This window comes from Montipora capricornis, chromosome 7 (genome assembly GCF_036669925.1).
Source record: "Montipora capricornis isolate CH-2021 chromosome 7, ASM3666992v2, whole genome shotgun sequence".
NCBI classification, from domain to species: Eukaryota; Metazoa; Cnidaria; class Anthozoa; order Scleractinia; family Acroporidae; genus Montipora; species Montipora capricornis.
The window spans coordinates 15,726,737-15,749,236 of NC_090889.1; the positions used below are offsets into that span (position 1 = coordinate 15,726,737).

The window sequence follows — 22,500 nt, forward strand, 5'->3', positions numbered from 1 at the left end:
TAAACTGAAGGAAGCAGTAAGGTTGTTGTCATTCCCTCTTCATTTCGACGATATTCCAATTGTTTTTATTCACCGCAGCTGTTTTGTAAAACAACGCGGCAAAATTAGGAACTGTTTTTTTTAGCAGTCGATAGTTTCGGCAAAACAATTTTCATATGCATATGTTGTCCCTGGGGTATTGACTGAGCGCACTTGTCAATCGGCTATAACAATACCGAGTTTTGGGACGGAGAATTGTCGAACCCGGCCTAAAATGATAGCAATTAATGAGAACACGACTTCGTAGTTTTCAGCAGTTTTCTTTTTTATATACGGGCTTTACCGAAGTCTTCTTTTCTGATCGCAAACCGTTTTTTAGTCAATTGAAGCATTAGGTTGTCATTCGTGATCCCCGGCTTTAGTAAAAAAACAAACTTTTGTTTTGATCACTGCATGGCCAATTATGACGGGAGACTCTTCAATGTAAAAATGTCAATCTAAAAAAGTTTGGTTCAGAGCCAAAACCTTTATGGCGCGCAATATGTAGCAACATTACGTTTTACTATAATTCTATGCCAAAACAGTATCGTTCATTGTAAGTCATTGGAATAAAGTTTCTCCTTGTCTCTATAAGCAGAGATTCTATTTTTTTTCCATGAATTTGTACCATCAATTATTAACACTCTTTCTTCTTCTTGAAGGCTGTTGTGGCCAGGCTATCAACAAGATCAGCAAGTAGTACTACATTCGAATATGAAATGTATAAAGAAGAAAAATAGGGTGACATTAAATAAGGAAAGAAAAACAAGAGATAAGTGCATGGTGATAAATAGCATTGTTGTTATGCATCATGTGAGGAAATGGAGTAATTTCGGCAACACTCTTTGAAGTGATATTTAGCAAAAAAATTTTAATTGACTGTCGTACCAAGGTAAGCAACTTTGACAAATCCTTACGAAATCAGATAGCAAAGGACTACAAATATTCACAGCACTGAAAAAAAATTTCCCCTTTAAGTCACGTGATGTTTTTCTTTCATCACATTGGTGTAAAAAGTGACAAGTGATTACTTAAGTCAATCATCATCCATTCACATTAAAACGCTTTTTCCAGCTTTTGTTCGCTTAAGCTCATGTCAAAAACTGGACTATTTATACTTCTTCTTTGTTGTTACTTCGGCTATGTTTTTTTGGTTTCACTTTAGAGTAATTCCGATTTGTACGTGTATGTGGCTTTATCAGCGGATGCCTAAGGAGTTCAGATGTAGACAAAAATCATATTTTTTTTATCTTGAAGCTTCATGCTCCTTATCCTAAAGATAACTTATATATTTCACTATAGAATATAGGCTGAAAGGCTGAAAGGCTGAAATTGATGGATTGCTTCGAGAAAAACTGAAAAAAATCGTACTCCACCAAGGAAAACGATGAATTCCACTTGTGACGTGCATACAAATTAAAGTAAAACTCAAAATCGTATATTTATGATAAGAATTACCTTTTTCACGAGAAATTAAGGTCAAGGAAATTCCGCATTAGAGACTGCTAGAAAGCTAAAGTCCCAGTAGCCTGCAAAGCAGGCGTATTTTGATACGAGTTATCGGCCGGCATTTTGGATGACAAGACTAAGAGAGGACTGCGGTGAGTCACAAAATTGCACTCAGGGAGAGGGGAGCAGTATGAAAGTGGAGGCTCATTTCGCCTGGTAATTGGAGGTAAACAGTCTATAAGAAGAGACATTTGGCAAGTGGTCGGCGTCCGAAGAAAAACGGGTAGTGCGAAGGAATTTGTACGAATGAGAACGAGAACGACGCATGCTCAACTGATAACTGAATCCCATGGATTCACGAAAAAGGTGTTTTTCTGTCAAAATCGACTTCACTCTGTTTACTAGCCACATTGCGTTGGGACATTATTATCATGCAATGCAGTAACCCATAGCTGTAAAGTAAATAAATAGCTGTTCAAAGGAAACCTCTACCTACCACATTACGTTGGTGATTTTTGGGCTTGTTTTCGACTCAGTATTTTGTAAACTTAGTTGTTACTGTTTTTAACCTAGGAGCGCAGTTAGCAGGTGTGTCTTGAGTTGCACTGCTGTTGTGATTGATTGGCCACAACTGCGACTGTGCGTATTTTTGGCTGTAGGCAGAGTACGTGTTCTTGACGCTGAAGACGGTGGTAGGTGGCTGGAGACAATTTCATTTGAGATAGCGTACAAATCGGAATTGAAATGCCTGAGAAGAGTATGTTACTCCTTAAAACGGGTTAATAAAGATGAATTAACAACCGCAAGGGCGACTTGTGCCGCTGACGTTTTGAGCGTTATCCCTTAATAAGGCCTAGATACAAAAATCTCGAAAAATGACCTAAGAATCTTTCCGGAAATTCTCCAAAAAATGCCAATGAATCCCAATTTTATCGCTAAAAATCTCAAAATTTATTCTAAATAATACAGATTTATCCCTTTTTTTTCTGGAAATATTACATAACTTGCATAAAATGCGGGAATTTTGTAACCTGTGGTCAAATTGCATGCAAACACCTTCAAACTGGTTCAAAATGTTGAGCTTCTTATGCTTCCAGGCCTTGCAGTGATGCTACCAAGGCATGCTGGGAGCATAACTTATGGTCTAAGCCACTGACCAGTAGTATGTGAATGGTAAGAGCCCGCTTGGAAATAGTGGAAAAAGCTTCTCAGAACCACCCAAACTGTTTTAATGCTTTCGGCTGTATTTTACTAAACATTATCGTCTAAAAATACTTAAATTTTCTAAAAATCCTAAAAATTCAGATTTTTGCATTGAAGTCTACCCTTAATTCATCATTTCGCTGGAAATTTCAACACATAAATCTTTCTTACGCACGTTAATTTACTATAACTTATCAACTCATTTGATACGATCAAATCCCACCGACGCAGCATCACAGTTTCTTTAGAAGCTATCCTTTTCATTCGTATGTAAAAACGAAACAAATAGCACTATAAAAAAAGAAACAATGCCAGGCTGGTTGTACGGCTGTGAGGATATATATATATTTTTTTATTTGCTGGTTAGATCTCCCAAGATCCTGCACTTGTAGTTTGTTCAGCTGGCCCTTGCATAACAAATTGTCTACAGATAGAACTATAGATGGTTCTCAATCAGGTGATGAGACGGCCATGTTTGTGTACGAAACAATAACAAATTATGGCTCATGTTTTGCATAAGAATACAGTCAAATTCCCAAAAGACTTTTTCCTCTATTGTTCTGTACACCAACATGGCTGCTGTGACGTCAGGTGAAAACCATCTATACATTTTGAAGAGTGAATGGAAAATGAATGAATAGATGAACGAAGGAACGAACAAACGGACGAATGAACGGACGAACGAACGAACGAACAAGCCAAAGAACGCACAAAATAAATTAACGGGCTGAATAAACCAACGAACGAATAACCAATAGATGGTTTGTAACCAATCTCTTGAGACACCGATAACAATACTAAGCTGGAATGTACTATTATTGCTGGTGGATGAACAAAAAGAGCTACTGAGAAGATGATTTTCTGTTTTCGTCCACCAACATGGCGGCGATGACGTAACGTGAAAACCACCCATAACTGTGAAGAGAAGAAGCGTTTATTGGCGGGAATATAGAAATGGCATTAACTACCATCCTCTCTTAACATGAGTAATCCACCCACTTACAGATGTACCCGGGAAATAAATTAACAACTACAATAAAAAATGAATCTCATTTTGACTATAGAATGACTGCTATCACCGACGTCACATTAGCGACATCTTGTGGCTTGCCAAGGTGGCATCGCAACAAATTTCGAAATAATTAATCAAAAAATGTTTTAAAATGGTAATTGTCGTGCTGTTTATCACCAAGGCCTCCATACTGGCGGAATGACGTTGCTAGGTGACGTCACAGGAATGATTTGGCCGGCGTCAAATGTAGGAGGATTTCCATTTCGAAGCGTTGAAATGGTTTGTTGTGAGAGTATGTCACTTGGTTGGTTTGCTTCCTCTGTGGGTGAAGGAGGCGACGAAGGGTAAGGAGGCCATACAAAGGTCGGTCGAGTTGCCATGGCGGCCATATTCGTCGCCACAAAGGGTGAAATGGAGAGTGGCAGTACTGGCACGGGCTTATGATCGCCGTTCATTCCAAGTTGCAGCTGAGTTTGCGCAATGCAAGGTATTTGTGATGCTGAAGTCTGTGTTATCACCTCGGTGGTGTGCTCGGCTTGTGATCTTATCCCTTTTAGAAACAAATTAGTAGAACATTACAATTACCACTTTGAAGTGTAGAGCAATATAAATGAAAGACATAGAAGAGCGTGGTCGAGGCAAAAATAATAGAAGCTAGATTAACATTAAAGGAGAAATTTGTAACACGAAACTTGGTAAATTGGCGGTCAAAGTTCCTCCTCATGAATGTGGTTAATTTTATGATGCCAGATGAGGAACGCCTTCTTGAAGCAGACTTCAAGGAAGACATGCTACCGTTAACGAATCAACGAAAAATAACTTAACTGAAAGTTACATATCCCACGGGAGAAAGTAGGCGTCTTTTTTCTTTAATTTTTTAAATTAAATTATATTATATTCCACACACACATAAAATACAAACGACTTACGTACAAGAAAGACATATTTACATAATTATTTAAAGTAAAACAGTGTACATTACTTCCCATACTGAAAAGTTAATCAAAGCATTAAAGTTTAAGGGCTGTCGGTTGAAAGGCTGTTACGAAAAGGCAGTAAAGGATTTATTGGTCTATAGGGACTTATCAAAATAAAAGAAGCAAGAAAAAGGAGGGGTTTCCTAAATTAAAGATTTCAGTAATTCCCACTTCGTTTGTAAGGGGCCCGCAGCCTTTTGTTCAAATAGATAGATCGACTTAAGATATCTGAAAAAGCCTTCTGCCTTTGGTAGCGGTAAATATATTGAATTTGATTTGCGTCAATTTGTTGATTTCAGTTTACAATGTCCCCAATTAGCACTCCAGCGCTAGAACGACTAGACTCTTAAATAAAGTACCTTTCCTTTCCTCTTTTCTTTAGTTTACTTCGGTAATAGTTGCTTTTCTTTTAACCCTCTGGTTCCACATTGATGGATAGAAAAGTTTTATGCGAGACAGAGTAAAAAAGTCTACTTTTCAAATTGCGGTTTCGATCGCCTTTTGTCCACGAACGTGTGAAAAGCTTTTGAAGTGTGCAGAGGTACACTTACAGTGCGACGCACCTTACCGTGGCCACCTAACAAAGTTTTTTAAAACCTATACGCCAATCAGGGTGTGCGAATTTGATTGACAGTCACCTCTCCTTGCAAAGTTCGCACGGTTGTAAGTTGAACACCGTTGCATGGGTTGTTGAGTTGTCGTCTTAGGGGGTGTTTTTATGATACCGGTACGAGTTTCATTCTGGTACGAGTTCATCCCGGTTCTTACTTATCGCTCTGTATTTGTTTACATGATACCGGTGAAAAATCTCATACCAGTACAACTCATACCGGTATGAGTTCATCCCGGTAGTTGTCCCGGATCGAAATTCTCATAACGGTATGAAAAGTTATATCGGTATCATGTAAACGCTACATTGACTCCCATTCCGGTACGAGTCGTCAAGTCGTGGTGGACTGGGACTATTGACGCATGCGTTGTAGCAGTACTACATTGGACGCCATTATTGTTTTGGTTCATGCGTCATCCCTGTGTCAATAATTAGGCTGATTTAGCAACAGAACGGGAACGGCAGTGGCGACGGCGCGCGCAGAAAAAACACCAATGAGAATTCAGAATAGAATAGACTCCACTCTTTTCTTCTCTATTCTAAATTCTCATTGGTAGTTTTGCTGCGCGCGACGTCGCCATTGACGTTCCCGTTCTGTTGCTAAATCAGCCTAAATTGGTGTCGTCCATGTAAACGCGGTATGAAATTGATAACTCGTACGAGAATGAAACTCGTACCGGTATGAGATTTTACATGTAAACACCCCCTTACACGTAGTTGTCAAATTTGAAAGTTTGTCGGGTGGCCACGGAAAGGTGCGGCGTTGCACTGTAAGACGATAATACAAGACGTGTGGAAGGCTTTTGAAAACGGCAGTTCACAACTTGAGCCAAAATGCCAGCCGTCATTTTTTGGGAGCGTTTACTGCGATTTTCATAATTCTGGGGAATCTCACCGCTTCCCTCAATCAATCAGAATCAAGGATGGGGGGGAAGGGAGTGTACTTCCTGTTAATGGCTAACGGGGATGTGCCGCTGGATGGGGTAGCATTTTCACGACTGGATTGACTATAATGGGGTTACATTTTCAACAGAGTTCCCGACAGAGTTACTAGGGTCGGGATTTTGGGAGTAAGAAAATTCTGTCTAGTGGGATTTTAAAATGGGAAGATTCGCAGCAAAAAAAGAAGTCGTTTCAGAAAGAGCTGTAGCGCTGTTGATTTAATGTTTACTAGTCGCATTTCATTCCGTTTTGAAATTACAACTAAAAGGCTATATGTAAGGTTTATGTATAAAGCAGAAAGTGACTAAGCTGTGGTCTATAATTGGCCATGAAATAAGGGACTGTGCAATAATTATCAGGAGGGGGGGCCCTAAAACCAGAGGGGGGGGCCTTAAGTTAAGATAATGGAAAGGAGGGGGGAGGGGCTCTACATTAGATTTCTCAAGTAAGTTGAGGGGGGGTCTTAATTAAATTTCACAAATTCGATAACGAATAAATAAACATTTTCCAAATAGACAGATGCCACGCCTTTGACTATCCATAATGTCTAAATATTGCATCAACATAAACACATGCTTTAACTTATTTAGAATGTCAACATATGATAGATTGAAACAATCGCTCATGCACAGAAGTCACAAACCACGTTGTGAGCTTTGCCAATAAAACATTTGGCATTTAAGAGGTCCTGCAGACATGCCAGGTCTGTTCTTGATTTAAACAGCGAGAGGGTTTCTAGGTCTACAGTTTCTAGCTGAGGAATGCCACATACTTCTGTTTCATAGTTGTCATCAATGGGTTCACCTCCCAAAGACCGAAAAATTATACAGGTTCGGGTCCTACGGCTTTCTGAGGCAGCAATCCTCTTCTTCTCCTTTTTTTTCTTCTGTTTCTTCTTTTTTCTTGATTTGGATGCTTTAGATTTGGCACCAATAGGAAATGTCGCTTTATATTTAGCCATCACCCTATCCAGGTCTTCTACAAGATGCAGAACGTTTAAACCGACTTGAGAGTTGTTCAGCATTAAAATTGTGTAAACAGCTGAGGCCAGTCTTCAGTGTTTTTCTAACTTGGTTACGACAGCATGAAGCTTGTCCTGGATATCATTTGCCTCTTGTTTGCAATGTCTGATGTTGCTGTCATCATGGGGAGCTGGCTTATAATCCTCTCGGAGAAACCTTCCTGCACAAGCAGGGTTGTCGGATAAAAGATATTGGTATCTGTTCTCAAGTTTTTCAATATCTAAAGGTAGGGGTTAGAGAGGGGGGGGGGCACATCATAATTTTGAGAGAACGTGAGGTGGGGGGGGGGGTCACAGCTAATCTTGACGCTGCTGGAGGGGGGGGGCCTATCTAATTTTTCCTTTGGTGAAGCTCATCTTAGGACCCCCCCCCCCACCCCTTCCTGATAATTATTGCACAGTCCCTAAACTATAAAGGGATAGGGGTTCTGAGAGGCCAGCGGCAAATACCCAGCGAAAGCTAACTCAAGCACCCCCTCCTCCCGCGGGTCGGCATCTTTGGTTCCCAAGTACATTCGTACATTCGAACTCGACGCTGATGGAAAGCGATGGAACCTGTACAAATCTTTTTACTGCATAACTTCTAAAAAGATATCATAATAGAATTTGAGCTGCGAACTAAAGAAAAAACTCCAATTCACTTTCCGGAGGCGGAGTCAGTCTTGCCCGCTATGTTCGGAAATTTGATTGATGGAAGCCCAAAAGCAATTTGGTTCTTAGCACTTTCTTCCGACAGGATTATGAAAATCGCAGTAAACGGTGATGGGTGAGAGCGATACAAGAAAGCTGGTGTGGAAGAAAATGCTTTGTTCCGCTTTCGCCCAAATGACCTCACACCTCCTTACCAGATTCTACAAGCCTTTGCCTCGCTTGTACACCTTTTAAAAACTGCACTGTCATTTCCAAAATGTCAGCTTTTTCCATCTTAGAGTACCTTGAACTCTAAACAAGAAAAGAATGGTTATATATGTGTCATTGTCAATTTCGAATACAACTCCCCTAGAAGCTTTTCAAGGCCAATGAAACGGCAACAACTGCAATCCCAACGAGCCGGAAGCAAACCAGTCAGCTATTTACTGCAACCGAAAAGTCGAACCAGAGACTACCAGGCTCAAAGTCGAACAAATCTTTTTCCTTTGATCTCCGGGCCCTAAAAGTGAGCTTAAGCACGCGCGTTTTTGAGACGCGGACGGCAACCGGAAGAGAACATTTCGAGTGCCAAGACAGTGGTGTCTCCTAGCCTTTTATACTAATCATTTGTAATGGAGAAAAGATACTTAGCAATGTGAATGTGTTTGTGTGAAGACAAGTTTAAAGGGAAAACAACTCACTTCCGGTTGCCGTCCGCGTCTCAAAAACGCGCGTGCTTAAGCCGCACTACCACCACATAATTAACAAGGCTCAACCAACTAGTAATAGTTTTCACTACGTCTGCCCCCGCCTAATATAGTATGAAAGGCAGTTGAGATACGTTTAAATTATACGCTGGATTAACATGTCGCTCCTGTTTCCAATTTGTGTCTGACAAATCGTCTCCCGCCCCTGTCTCTGATTTAATTTGTGTCTGGGAAAAATCAATTTCTGAGCCAGGCAATTCGATTTGCTTCAGATCTGCTGCAATGTGTGATTTTTCAATCGCTAATCCGAACAGCACTTGGTTCAGTCTCCGTACGAGTTTCCTAAAACACCTCGATCGTGTACAAGAATACCAATACCACCCGCGCGCCCGTTTTAGCAATACCGATACCACCTTGCGGGCCCTGTTGATCAGAGAGAGATTGATTCCCACGACAATATCTACCACTTTTTAGTTGTACATTTGCACTTTTTACACGGGGACTTCTAAGGTTGCCTCCTCGGATTCTGGCCTGTTGGCCAAAACCCTGTGGGGGCAATAACTTAAATATTTGATCACCAAATATTTCTTGTTTTGTCCTTATTCTTCTTCTTTCAGATGGTTGGAATTTAAAAAATTCAGAGACTTTTTACGCCCAATTCATTTTGCGTTTTGCATTCTCTCTAAATTTTTGAATTACGTTGAATCTGTCGAGAACCTGAGTTGAATCATAACTATGGTTGAATGTTATTTTTAGTAGTTAGAATGAAATGGAATTTCCAATTCAAACGGTATAAAATGCATGCTAATGGTTTCAATAAAACAAATTTAAAGTCTAAACTTGAGAGACTTCCAGAACAAATCTCTATTCTTTCATTATTCTTTGCACGCGCAATTATACATTTTTTCACCATGCGACTACAGTGTTACCAAGGTGCATACTAAGTATTGGTAAGAAAACTATAGGAAGCTAGGAATTCGTACCGTTGACGGTGCACAATGATCAAACTGAGAAGACATTTTCGAGTTGTCCACTGCGAGTATGTTTGCTTAGTTACATCTAATCAATGTTAATATATTATTTTCAGAAATGAGCAGTAGATGCAGTGAAATATTGTATCTTTGGGATATTTTGAATATCATTTGATCAAGCGCAGCAACATTATACGGATTAAATTTTCTTTCTTTGTTCTTCCTTCTTGTCACCCAATTGACGAGTAAAATCGTCTGGCGTTACACAGCGTGAAGTCTATAAGTGTCGATGGTATTTATGGCGGTGAAAGGGTTTAATTAATGAGTTTAGGGGAAAAAAACTTACATCCTTATTCAAAGCTTCCAAGACCAATTGCTTAATTTCGTCTAAGCTGCCATTAATTCTGTCACGTCTGAGTTTCTCTATCTTTGGTTTCTGCGCCTAACAAAGGAAATTAATTGTAAATGCATTTAAAATGGAACTTAAGTTCTTGGTGCCAAGTATATCAGGCAAAGTTCTTACACAGTACTGCTAATGAAATTATATTATGAACTTTCCCTTGAGAGTAAAGTTAAACTAAGTTGTGTAAACTGTATGGAGGTAAAGAAAATCACTTAGAATCGTAACGCTCTCACCCCAAAACTAAATTATTGCTGAATTTTAATAATTATGAAAGCTCTTGTTAGCCTCTGAAATAAAGGATCTCGTTCAGGTAACGCTTTTAAAGAATAAATCTGATTACTTTATGAAAACCAAAATGCTGATCTAGCAAAACGGGTTGCACCTTTTCTCCTCGGCTAGCGCTACCGAATAGGTCTAGTTTAAGGCATTTATTGCGACTAGTTTCTATGAAAAAGGTCACGTTTCCACTACCACCTTGCAATCATTTTTTCCGCAATCAGTTTTTTGCGTTTATTTTACTTGATATCCCCTCAAAACTCATCGCGTCCCAGTCGACTTATAATTCGCTATGTCAGCTTTACATATCTGTTTAAACAAAATCGTAACGGGGCTATTAACAAATAAGCAATAAAAATTAACAGTCAGCTAGCAATTACCTTTCTTCTCTCCAAGCGAATTTTGCTGACATAGTCAGTAGTGTTATGTGCTTGGAAGTTCATTTTTCCGTCAGAGACCGTGTGTGTCCTTGTTAACGATCAGGTGTTAACAAGATAATATCTTGTGTCTTTGTCTGTGTGGACAATTTACGTGCACGACTCCTTCCCTCTTCGCGTAAAATTCTTTCGCAGTGACTTCATTGTCAATTATTTGTAAACACTTTAGCGAACACATAGCCTTGAACAATAACTTTAATAGATGAGGACTATGACCATTCACTTGGCAATTGAATCCAGCGTGGGAACGTTTAAATCGGATTGGTCGAAACAAAATAGGCACATGCCGCTTGAATAGAACATAATCACAGCAGGAATGACCGCGGGAAACGAGTGTGAGAAAAGGGACCTTGATTGGTGCGTGTTTAATCAGAAGCCCATTCCTATTAATTAGGGGTAAGATTATCTGGAGCGCCTCAAATCAATGAAAAATAAACAGCACGTCCGTCCACGCGTGAGCGACAGCAAGCCAAGCAGCTATGTATACCATCCGTGGTGTGCAGATTCGTTTTCTCAGCCCAAAATTGTATCATCGAAGTTTTGGGAACAAGCGTCATATATTCTCTCCACGTGTGTCAGTCTTAAAGGTCGTTTGCTTTTCATGTTGCAGTAAGATTCACAGGTCTTTGTTTGAGCTTCACACGGGGGTACACATATTATTAGAATAACAAAAGCACGTTCCTTTTTCCCACGGTACAGTCGCTTCTTCGCGTCCGTGTTTGTTTGATTTCGGGGGAAAATAACAATCTACTAAGATTGAAATAGTCAATTGTTTTATACTAAAGTAATTTCTAAGAAACAATTCTTTGGCAGAAAAATACCAGAGATGACAGAGTGGCTCATTATTGGGACAAATTCGAGAAGGCAATTACAACCGTTACGGTCTGCCGATGTTATCACAGTATTATTTCTTTCTTTTTGTTACTCCCAACAATTACCGGTTTCCTCGATACTGAGCTGAAACAAAAAGTAAATAATGATCATCATTTTTATTTTTGGATAACTTAATCTAAACTTAATCATCAAAATGTGAAGTTGATTAAAACGCGACATTTTTGCCGCATGCAATACTCTGGCATTTTTTCAGTTTACATTTTTTCAAGAAAAGAAAATCACGAGCATGGCAAAAACCTCGAACTTTTCAGTGCAAAATAAAGATCCACAAGAAACGTTTCGGGAAGTGACTCCTTTGATTGGCAGGGAAAAGTCACTTGTCGGACGACGATCCATATATTCTGAATCTTTCTTCCTTCCAGTTTACAGAAAAGACAAAAGAAAAAATACAACTGAAGTATTTTCGAAGTTATTTATGCCTTGAAATGCCTTTCTTTCAAAGATAAGTGACATGTACATTGTCCTGAAAAGTCCAGTCTTCGTTTTGGAAAAATCTCTCAAGCGCGCATAGGTAACTTTAACTCGAGAAATGACATACTGGGAATGTCTCAATTCGCCCTTGTCACACGGCGGCCATATTGTCCCGGGAGACCAAAAGAGCTTTGTTTTACCACGCCAAGCCTCGCAGTGGAAACCATGGGGATGAGGCTTGGCGTTGCAAAACAAAGCTTTTTTTGGTCTCCCGGGACAATATGGCCACCGTGTGACAAGGGCGAATGGGGATACTAAGCTAGCTTTAGCTCTAATTTTTACTACTTATAACCTAGTTCCAAACTTTTTCGAAGCTATAATATATAATTCAGTGAGATCTCATCTATCTTCCTGTGTATCTAATTCAATTAGCAGTTAAAGGAACTGAAACGGCGTCACGGTTTATCTCATGCAGCCACTTTTTCATTATAATGGCCAATTTTCATTCGCCTATAAGTTTTCCCTTATCCTCTACATTCAGCATGGTTTGTGGTACGGCATGAGTGACTCGCACCCAGAGTGTTAAATGATGTCAATCCTACGCGTTAGGGAATTTAAGAAACGGCGACAGCTACGACTACGTAATTGCCACAAAACAGTAATATCATTGGTTAAAAGAGCATAAATAATCGTGCTGCACGTGCAGCACGGATTTTAGCAAGCATCATAGCGGTCCTCTGAATAACGACGACGTGAAATCAACAAATTTGACGTTTTGACGACAAGGTAAGCATTCAACAAAGAAATCTTCATTCTCTATTTTAACTCTGAAACAGCTCGAACCAATTTATTTTTAGACTACTTCGCCCACATTGTAGGACGTGAACGAGACTGAATAATCGCGAAAGACTAATGATAGAGTCAAGTTATATTTTTAGGTGACGGTTTTGTCGCCAAGGAAATAATGAAAACCAGTTGTCCTAAAATGGATAAATAAAATTTATGTTAACAAAATGAACTATTTTGTTTATGACGATAAATATCATGTTATTAACTGAAAATGTGATTCCAAGATGGGTGTACTAAGCTAGGTGGTAGCCGAACTTTGGGTCGTACAATTCTGGTCTAGATACCTGCGATTTCAAATCGAACTCACAAGCTTTGCAATCTCTCGAATTGTTTTCGGCCAAGTTGCATTTTTCTCAGTTACACTATTATGTATTAAGTGTGAAACAATACAGCATGCGGATTTCACTTTCCAAAACATTGTTAATGTATCTCAAGAGATTGGTTCCATGACCAATAGTTGACAAACGTAAGATGAAGCAGAATGAATGGACCCATAAAATGGAAAGATCAGATCAAAGTTTTCCTTCTAAAGATTTGACAATTTTATGAATATTTCTAAATATTGGAGAATTAGGCTAAACTAGCGTCTTGTCTCGTCGACGTGATAGCCGCGAATGACGTTCGTGTGCTTACACAATCACGTGACCCACCGACAAACCCTAGAGGACGTTCGATAAAATTGCTAATGTCTCCCCCGCAAGTCCCAGGCCAAATAATGAACAACTTAGTAGGGTTGAAAGGCATAAAAATACTATTTGCAAGCAAATATATATTTCCTTTTTCTAAGAGGAGAATAAGCGAGAACAAAAAGGATCTTTTTTTTTCGAACTTGAAAAGCCTTAATTAGGTACAAAAAGACGAAGTTCTTTTCCCTTTTCTTCTCTTTTTGTCGTCGCGGATAGCCTATCTAAGCAAAATCATTTTAAAAACTCGTCACTTTTCGAGTTCTAGGTCGTTTTCCATCCTGTTTCACGCGGTGTAAACTTACTTTAGGATCCTTGGGGCATCCATGCGTCTGCCTCTAAAATCGGCCATTTTTACCCTAGTCCCACTTCAGATAAACCCAGGTACTCTATTCCGGCTTAAATAAACGTGGCGGGTGAAAACGATCTATATAGCTTAACATTGATTTTCATTTAACTTTGAAGTTTAGCAGTCTAGCTAAACTGACGAGAAAGGGCATTACGACCGACAACACGTCGTCAATTCAATAGTACCATGAGAAGGTGCATGGTTAAGTGAAATGAATGTATATAAGTGCGGGTTAAAAACGAAAAAGAGAAGTTATCTTTGCACTTATCTGGGCAATTTAAGCAATCATCTGAAAAATACAGGTGGCTTCGACGGGATTCGAACCAATGACCTCTGCGATGCCGATACAATGCTATGAAGCCACTCGGTTGAGAGCTGGTCGTTTTGTTGAACTCACTTTGTTTCCCCGTCGAATTAAGGACTCGATGAATGAAAGAAATGTATATTAGAAGGTGGATTGCACGTTAATTCATCGACGCAATTAATGTTTCGCTGAAAACATACAAAAGATCTCTCATGCATTTGCAAGCTCGTTTTATGTGTTCACCATTATTTGAAAATTTCCGCAGCATTCATATCGGTGTTTCAAAGAGATTGGTTGAAAATCATCCATACTGTGCACAAAGATGTAACTGTATTTTCAAAGACAACACTCTCAGACACTTGTCGGATATTCATGCATGCTTTTTTTGAACAATGAACAGAGCCTTCCGCTTGTGGTGACTTCTCGTCTGGACCGCTTAAAACTGCACGCATATAAACTACTTTAATCCTCTAATTAAACCGGAGACTGCTCGTCGACAAAACCATTAGAAAGCTGCATTTAGTATAGTGCTCGCCACACCTTCGTTGTTACAATTGCAAGCCAGTTATGTCCAAACTTCCGTGCAGTTTACTTTTATCACAACTCCTGTCTGAGTTAATACAAATTACTGAATAGAATATCCATTGGGCTATTGTTATTACACATTAAAAAGAGAAAGGTGGCTTTGCCATGACATAAGTCCCTTGGCTAGAAAGAGAAAATTACTCCTTTCAAAAAACCACTGATAAAAAGGAAACTTAAATGTATTCTTGCCATGTCCAGAGCCGGAAAACCGGTTACGGAAAGCTGAGCTGATCCTTTCATAAAAGCGGTTTTGATACGGTTTGTACTCTTCCAAAATAAAATAAGAAAAGGCAATGTTCTTGTAAGCCTTCGTGCCTATAGAATAGTCTTGATCACAAATGAGCACATTTGCTTGTTTGCTTTTTAACTGGCTCTTGAGAACTGAGCACAGAGCTGGTACGGGATGTGTCACAAATAAGTCTGAAATAAAATGCCAGCCTGGTTTGTAAATTTGATAAGACATTATCTGCATGTCGCTTTTTCCACCCTCAGTATCAGTACTTATATTACTGCTTGCTTGAAGAAGGTAACTGGGTGCAAAGCGTTAGAGAGTTTATTGAAAACGAAAGTCATTTTTGGACGGGTGGAAGTGCTTCTTTCCCTTGTTCGAAAAAGCGCGAACTAAGACTTTCATTTGCAGCAATACCGTCTTCCTTCTTGGTTACAGATCTATCTATATTTAAGAGACATAAGGATTCTTAGGGCCTGTCGGTATACGAATAACAGAGCGCGCGGTAGCGCGATGCTCCAACATCCATATCGAATCGGCAGTCCCAATTATTTTGTTTCTTTTTCCTCCTCTTCTGAGAGAATAAATTCCCATGCTGTCCGGTAAAATAAATAAAATTATGGTGATCATTTGATGTTTTGTTCAGTTAGCGCCAAATAAAGAGCAAGTGTTGCATTCTAGTATGTGTCTGTGGTTTGTTGCCAAACTTTTCAAGTCTAATTATAAACTTGGCCTTTGTGGACTGCGGGCGGAAAGATGAGAAATGCTCGAGAGAGGTCATTTCCCTTTATCCTTCTGTTCATGTGTGGTTCACTAACTTAGTTATCTCTTCGTTTCCGTAAACGTCTTAACCTAATTACGCTAAGATATCTTAAGCTTAATAGCATGGCCGCTCATTTCGTTAGCCGTCCCAACAAAAATATTGAGCAATTTGATAAAAGCCTGACTGTCTGTGCAAAGCTACGACGTAGGTTGTTCGAGAGCCTTGTTCAAAACTCTGCCTTCAAATTTAGATAGCTCACAAAAATGCAGGAAATATCACCGGAACATCTAGCAATAAAAAGATAGTATTTCTCTCCTTTGAAAATCTTATCACATTGCGACCATGTTGAGTCCTGATGGATTGAAAACGTTTGTTTCTGCGCACCGAAACTCGTTCCCAAACATTTCAACTCGAGGCTCGGGGTAAGAAAACCTTTGTCTATGGCCAATATGGCCGCCGCGCGAATAAGGCCCATTCTCTTAGCTCAGGAAATTTATACAGACGTATATAACACGAAAAAAGAAAAAACCTGATTGCCTGTCTAATTTCTTAGAGGAGTTTTTTGGGTCGTATTGTATCAGAAACCCATAAGGGTTGAAACGTGTAACGGCCCCTTGTGTGCTGCGAAACAAGCTTCTGAATATTCAACTTGCTAAGTACCATATTTGGAACAACAAGAGCGAGGGGTTTCCAAATATGGTACTTAGCACTGAAACATTCAACCAATCAGTTTGCACTGAATATTCGGAAGCTGTGAACGCGCGTTACACGTTTCAACTCTTATGGGTTTCTGATTGTATTCAATGCATCAAATGCAAACTCAGTATACTGATCAGTATTTTGTGTAAACGTTGATTCCAAAGGTGAAAATGGAAAGTAAGGGAGGTGATTGTGTACGTAATAATAAAACGTAAACATTTTGCAAAGTCCCGTGTGATTTCTTCTAAAATGTTTCTTTAAACCACAAGTCTACTTGAGGTGTTCTTTTTTTTATATAGATCGGTGAGCTCTATTCAGTATCAACCTGAAGGTTGACATGCAGTGAAACTGTGGAGCAAACTGAATGACCTTATGTCATATGTTATCGATTATCTGCAATTATTAAATTCTCAACCTCGGATAATGCAATTCTCGTGCTCTGATTGGTTCACTCAATCTCGGTTATCAGCTCATATACCTTAGTTTGACCTTATATGGTAAATGATTGCGCTTAGCGTTGCTAAACTAAAAACGTTTACGCCAGAAAGCGAAATTTCTTTCGGTATAAAGCAAAAGAAAAACGTTTTTGTGGAAAGTTTGGATCACTTTCGAAGCTTAGAGATACGCGAAAAGGTAAGAAATGTTTTTGTGATGAGCCTGCATGCGTCTGTCTGACCACGAGGTATTACACAACATCGCATCTTCACCAACTTTTTTCGATTTCGCTAGGATTTTCTCGCTTTTTTCGCTCGTATTTCGTACTTCTAAACTTTTGGAGTTTAAGGAATTTAATAAAACAATTATTCCATTCGCGCTTGTTGGATAAGAGAGTGGTCATATCCAAACGCGCGCTCATGGAATAATTGTTAAATATCATGGACTGCGCTTTTTTTTTTTTTTCTATAATTTGGAAGACGGTCCCGTCTACTTGAGCAGTTGCCTTTATTAAGTACCAAGTGTACTAATATCGCCGAGAAACCATAAAACTTAGAAGAGAGCAAACACCGTACTACATGGGTTGACCTATTTTCGAAAAGAGTAATACATTGGGCCCTTTGCATGAAACTGTCACAGGGTATAAAATCTGCACTGCTAGATGGCAAGCTACGCACTGGGACATCCCAAAACAAAGAAAAGTCACGCTTGGCTGGTTGAAATCGCTTTGTTTTGGAAGCTGTTACATTCTTTTGCCTCTCGCGCCAACAATACCGGGAGCTACGCAAGCTATTTTTCACTGAGCCCAGCTAGCTGAGACGCCCAGGCAGCCGCTAAAAGAGTCACTGCCAGTCATAAAGGTAAAGGTAAGGGTAAAGTAACTTTATTTAACGTCGGTAGTTCCTTCAGCTACAGGCTGGTATCAATGGAAGCCGACGGTGCGCCCTTTAATATTTCTGTAGCGCTTTTTGCAATGAAAGATCAAAAAGCGCTTTACATGTCTTAAAAATGAAATAAAATAGCAAATCTAATTACAATAATTAATATAGAAATGATTAAAAGTATATAATAATTATAACATGTACAAGTAAAATATAATAATTCCTAAAATTTTATTAAAGTAAACCTATCTGCGAACGCTTTCCTGAATAAAAATGTCTTTAAATTTTTCTTGAAAGTCTGAACTGATGTGACATCTCGTAGACTTGGCGGTAGGGCTTTCCATAATTGTGGTACGGCCGCCTGAAATGAACGCCCTCCAAGAGTTACCAGCATCTTGCCTTTAGGGGGATCAAAAAGGGTGATACAGATAATAGGATTTGGATTTTACCGACACTGAACTGGACAGATAAGCGGGAGCTTTCCCGTGGATGACTTTGTAGGTATGTTCAGGTTTACTGGCACAGTACGTTAGCGGAGAGCAAGTACGGAAGACTAGAATTTTGCTTAATTTAGAAGTCTTTGTTGCGTAAGTTAGCTTGCCAAGCTTCAACAGGGCTGAGAGATTTAAAGTAATTAAGTTAGGAATTAACCAAGATAAATCAACTACTCAGCAAAAAACTAACTACCTATTGAGAGAACGAACTAGGTTAATCTTGCCAAAGGAAATATACCGGCTAGGTAAGAGGGACAGCTGCAGTTTCCATAACATAGGTCCAAGGCTGAATCATTTCATGATTTGATCCATGCAATATACACTGACAATAACCAAAGTACTATTTTATTTTGTCGCAAGACCGTTTTTCATTTTCTCTTTTTGCTAACATTTGAGTTTAGAGAAAAAAATCGTTGACGGAATATTGTGAGGGGTTGGACAGCTATTATTCCCGGCGGCAAGTTCATGGATCAACTTAAGTTTTGTTTCTTCCTTCACGAATATGCGTCAGCAAAGCTATCTAACTGAAAATAATTTTTGATATTGACAGCAGTGACATTAGCAGACCCATCGTAAAAACAAGATCTTCTTTTTCAAGTTTTTCTTTTTTCTGACATTTATATATCACTTTACCTGAATCTTCAACCGTGAAAAGGAAGGGTTTGACAGGGTTCGCATAAATCAAAAGACTTCTATTGTTTCCAACGTATTATACATTTACGGAAAAGCAATAACAAATTTAACACTTAATTTAACAGATGAAAACTTGGAACAGATAATGTTGAGTTATTTTTCTGCAGGAAACACTGAAGTCGCAAGTGTATTCTAATTCAAGGCAAATAATCCTACCTCGATTTGGATGAACCCAAGGGCCGGTCTTAGCGGGAGAGCAGAAAAATGCGAGTTCGTTTAGCTTTCATTGAACTTGATTAATTTTGTTAAAATTGAAAATGAAAAGAAGGGTATATTGTAAAACAAAAACAAACAAAATTCATGACTCCATGATTACAAACGAGTCGAGTTATTGTTATGTACTATCAAGTTTTTATTCGCCAAAGAAACTGTGTCCTTTCGTATTCGGTGTTTATTAAGGCACTAAAATTAGTATCAACTGAGTTAATTAGTTAAAATGGACGCTTGGAAAGGGATATAGGAAAAACTTGACGCAACTCTAGTTCGGTTTGGCTGAATCCAGTTTTAAAACTTATCCTAAAAGCACAGGCTAAGCTTACTTTGTTTTGAAACGATGTTTTCAGAGTTACTCCAAATGAATGTAAGATCATCTTTTTATCAAATCATATCATTATTGCATTTGATTGATATAATTTATTAGCACAAAGAAACTCCCAACGTTTTCCGCTTCATGAGACCAAAAAACTTTTATTGACCCTTATTCAGTTTGGCGAATTTCGTCTTATTGCATGCCAAGCCTATAAGCTGGGATTGTGTTTTGCCTTATTTTACCTCGTTTCATTGGTAACAAAGACCAGTAAAATATTGAGAAGAACCAATTTTTGGGGGGGATAGGACAAAGGAAGTAGCCCGTTTTCTCTGTACCATCAGTCAGTGTAGGAAACAGGAGTCAAACGCTACTCAACGGAGTCTCTTTAGCTTCAGCACTCTACGCACTTTAAATCCACACTTCCTTCAACTGTACATTTAAGCCACTGCTTGCAATGATTGTCTCGGCCTCAGTGAACTGAGGAAATGATCCGGTCAACTTTCCATAAAGATGGTCTGAAGAAATCGATATTTTTAGTGATTACAAATTACTCATTGTCAAAACTTCCGACGTTCGTTGGTTCGAACCGCAAATTGTCTGCGGTCCATAGCAATATCCATATCGGTGTCGTTATTATAGCAAAACAAATATATCTACACCTGGTCTCGTGTGATTAAGTGCAGTGGGGGAATGTGTCGTTTATTTCCCATTTAGTTCGCGATTCGTTCTACCGTGGGAAATTTTAGCCCGCTTTTGTCATTGAAATGCGGTGTACAATGAGCGATTTAAGTGCAAAGAGGAATCAACTGAGAACTAAAGCAGGCGAACAATAAAAACAATACCTGTTATGTTTTCCACAGCACGTGGATTACAAGAGAACGGCTTAAACTTTCTAAAACGGTCAATATTAAGCTGAGTCAGAGGTTTACATGGTGAAAGCTTCGGGAAAGACCGCGTTCGGCGTTGAAATATTATAGTGTCAATAAAGGACACGTGTTGAGGAGAGCCTCGACTCCCGCTTGTAAGAATCCAGAACTGTCATTTTGCTTTTGTTTGAATGTACAAGAAGCGCAAGCATAATGATATATGCGCGTGTTAGCCAATCAGATTTGCCTGGTCTCACGCTCTTCACGCGCCACTGAAGGCGGGAAACAATGCAAACAACAGTAATCGTGTGACTCGAAGCGCTCGACCAATCAAAATTGACTGTTCCCACGGTTCTGGCATTGTGTGTGTAGCCAGCATTGTTTTCTGCAGCAAGCCGATTGTCAGCAGACAGGTGTTTGTAAATAAGGCTCATCTAATGTCGGCACACGACCCGGATTTTTTCCCACGATTGATGAATATAAATGGCGGGCATCATGCATGTCAGACAGTTCGCAGAAACACTCAACGAGTCAACATCTCTCAAACAAAACTTACAGAAACAAATTTCCAAACTTGAAAAAACAACATGGCCGTTGAATGCATCGATAGTTCTATGTACGTTAGCAAGATTCTCTCTGAAAGAAGAAAGGTAAGCGTAATGTTTGAAGCCTAATTCATCATTTTTTAATTGCTGATTTGACACATTTGTTACACAAGATGTTAGGCGACTTTTAAAGTTCGTTATTCAAATCTGGCCTGTTTTGATTCTAGGCGAAGAAGCCTCTGATGGAAAAAATGCGCCGTGCAAGAATCAACGACAGCTTGAATGAAATGAAAAACTTGGTTTTGGATCTGCTTAATAAAGATGTAAGTACACAAGAATTTAGTGATAAAGCTACAAATCATGTTCTTGCCGTCGCTGTTCTTAAGTCAGTAGTCTTAGTTAAAGCTATAAATTCGTGTCCTCGCTGTTTTTAGTTGTGACAACCTCAGACTTTTACAGCCGGATTGATTAGTTGCAGTTTTCCAGATTACTCATCCATTCCCTCTTCATTTCATTTAACTTTGCAGGCTTCCCGTTACTCGAAGATGGAGAAAGCGGACGTTTTAGAAATGACTGTAACTTACTTGAGAGCGATGCAGCGAAAGGACACTTTGAACGAAGGTGAGTCTCGTTTATAATTATAAAGATAGCAAAATTTACATACAAACCACAACACAACTGAGATGACCGAAATACAGGTCGCTTTAAAAAGTCATAAGCCGTATATAATATAAATTACATACAATTCCGTGTTGACTTCCTTCCCGAAATAGGATACCTTGCACAAAAAAGAGCTTTGCCTTTTAGCAACGGTACAGTTTACAAAAGTGGCACATTTTTGCGGATGAATAACTTCGTTTAATTATGACAGCTTAGGTAGTTTCACTGTGAAACCTTTGCACAACATTGGCAAAGAACGAGAGCACAAAATTAAAGTCGTGTCTATATTTCTTTATAGATTCCAAATCGCTGGCCGAGTACAGAGCTGGATTCAATCAGTGCGCAAACGAAGTCAGAACAAATATTCTCACAGCGGAAGGCAGCGACCAACTCAAAGAAACACTCTTGAATCACTTGGCATCATGCTGCCATAGTAACGTCAATAACCGAGTTGCCACGAGCCACACGGCAGGGATTCCCGCCATGACCCCAAGTTTTCCCGCCATTTCACCAAGCGCCGTATGGGTTCCGTATCCTTCACCGCCGCCATCGCCACAAAGTAAATCCGCTATTTTCATTCCTGTCAGCCAGGTCCAGTCTGAACTTTGCGAAATAGCTGTACCAACGTCTCCCCTCAGTTTTCAAGTCTCTCCCAAACAGAAAGTCAGCTTTTCATCGGCCAGTTCTCCACGTGCAGCAACGAAAACAGCGCTATGGCGTCCGTGGTAAATAAAGAACATTGCTTTGAATATATTTCGATAAAAGTACGATTTCTCAATTTAATTCGTCGGAAGAAATCCCGTATCGACAAGCGCCAGAAATACCCTGGGCGTGCGATGTTATTATTATGTCAATTTCATGTATATAAATTTCCCACAGAGATTCTATGAATGAAAAATTATACACTATGCATTGAAATATGAGTGGAATTTACTGCCAAGCAGTTATTAATAAAGAAAAGAATAAGAAATCACA

At 39.3% G+C, this 22,500-nt stretch overlaps 3 protein-coding genes across 4 annotated transcripts in view; 1 reads left to right on the forward strand and 2 right to left on the reverse strand.

The window, feature by feature from the left end:
- The window catches only part of LOC138058261 (beta-2 adrenergic receptor-like), a 40,504-nt gene extending 40,430 nt beyond the window's left edge, over positions 1 to 74 (reverse strand). Inside the window, exon 1 of one of the 2 annotated variants that reach the window (XM_068904170.1) lies at positions 1 to 74. This exon is cut by the window's left edge and continues 74 nt beyond it. The gene's annotated coding sequence lies outside the window, so the exon portion shown is untranslated. The other variant, XM_068904173.1, reaches the window with a different exon arrangement.
- Positions 75 to 2,401: 2,327 nt separating this feature from the next.
- Positions 2,402 to 10,812, reverse strand: LOC138057465 (transcription factor HES-2-like). The gene is made up of 4 exons (XM_068903483.1): positions 10,600 to 10,812; positions 9,887 to 9,982; positions 8,078 to 8,174; positions 2,402 to 4,232 (listed from the first exon to the last, which is right to left on the reverse strand). The coding sequence occupies exons 1-4, from the start codon at positions 10,660 to 10,662 to the stop codon at positions 3,856 to 3,858; spliced, it is 633 nt and encodes a 210-aa protein (XP_068759584.1). The 5' UTR covers positions 10,663 to 10,812; the 3' UTR covers positions 2,402 to 3,855.
- Positions 10,813 to 20,784: 9,972 nt separating this feature from the next.
- The window catches only part of LOC138057466 (transcription factor HES-1-like), a 1,723-nt gene continuing 7 nt past the window's right edge, over positions 20,785 to 22,500 (forward strand). The window contains exons 1-4 of the mRNA XM_068903484.1: positions 20,785 to 20,970; positions 21,093 to 21,188; positions 21,393 to 21,486; positions 21,824 to 22,500. The exon at positions 21,824 to 22,500 is cut by the window's right edge and continues 7 nt beyond it. Of these exons, the coding sequence (XP_068759585.1) occupies positions 20,908 to 20,970; positions 21,093 to 21,188; positions 21,393 to 21,486; positions 21,824 to 22,254 (684 nt within the window). The 5' untranslated portion in view covers positions 20,785 to 20,907 and the 3' untranslated portion in view covers positions 22,255 to 22,500. The remainder of the gene's footprint in view (positions 20,971 to 21,092; positions 21,189 to 21,392; positions 21,487 to 21,823) is intronic.

Excerpts from the sequence above, each read along its gene's own strand:
- LOC138057465 (XM_068903483.1), bottom strand. The coding sequence starts at position 10,662 with ATGAACTTCCAAGCACATAACACTACTGACTATGTCAGCAAAATTCGC. Across the intron at positions 8,175-9,886 it reads TGGAAGCTTTGAATAAGGAT|AGTTCAAGGTACTCTAAGAT; the intron begins GTAAGTTTTTTT and ends TTTCTTGTTTAG. Across the intron at positions 4,233-8,077 it reads GCAAAGGCTTGTAGAATCTG|GGATAAGATCACAAGCCGAG; the intron begins GTAAGGAGGTGT and ends TGTTTCTAAAAG.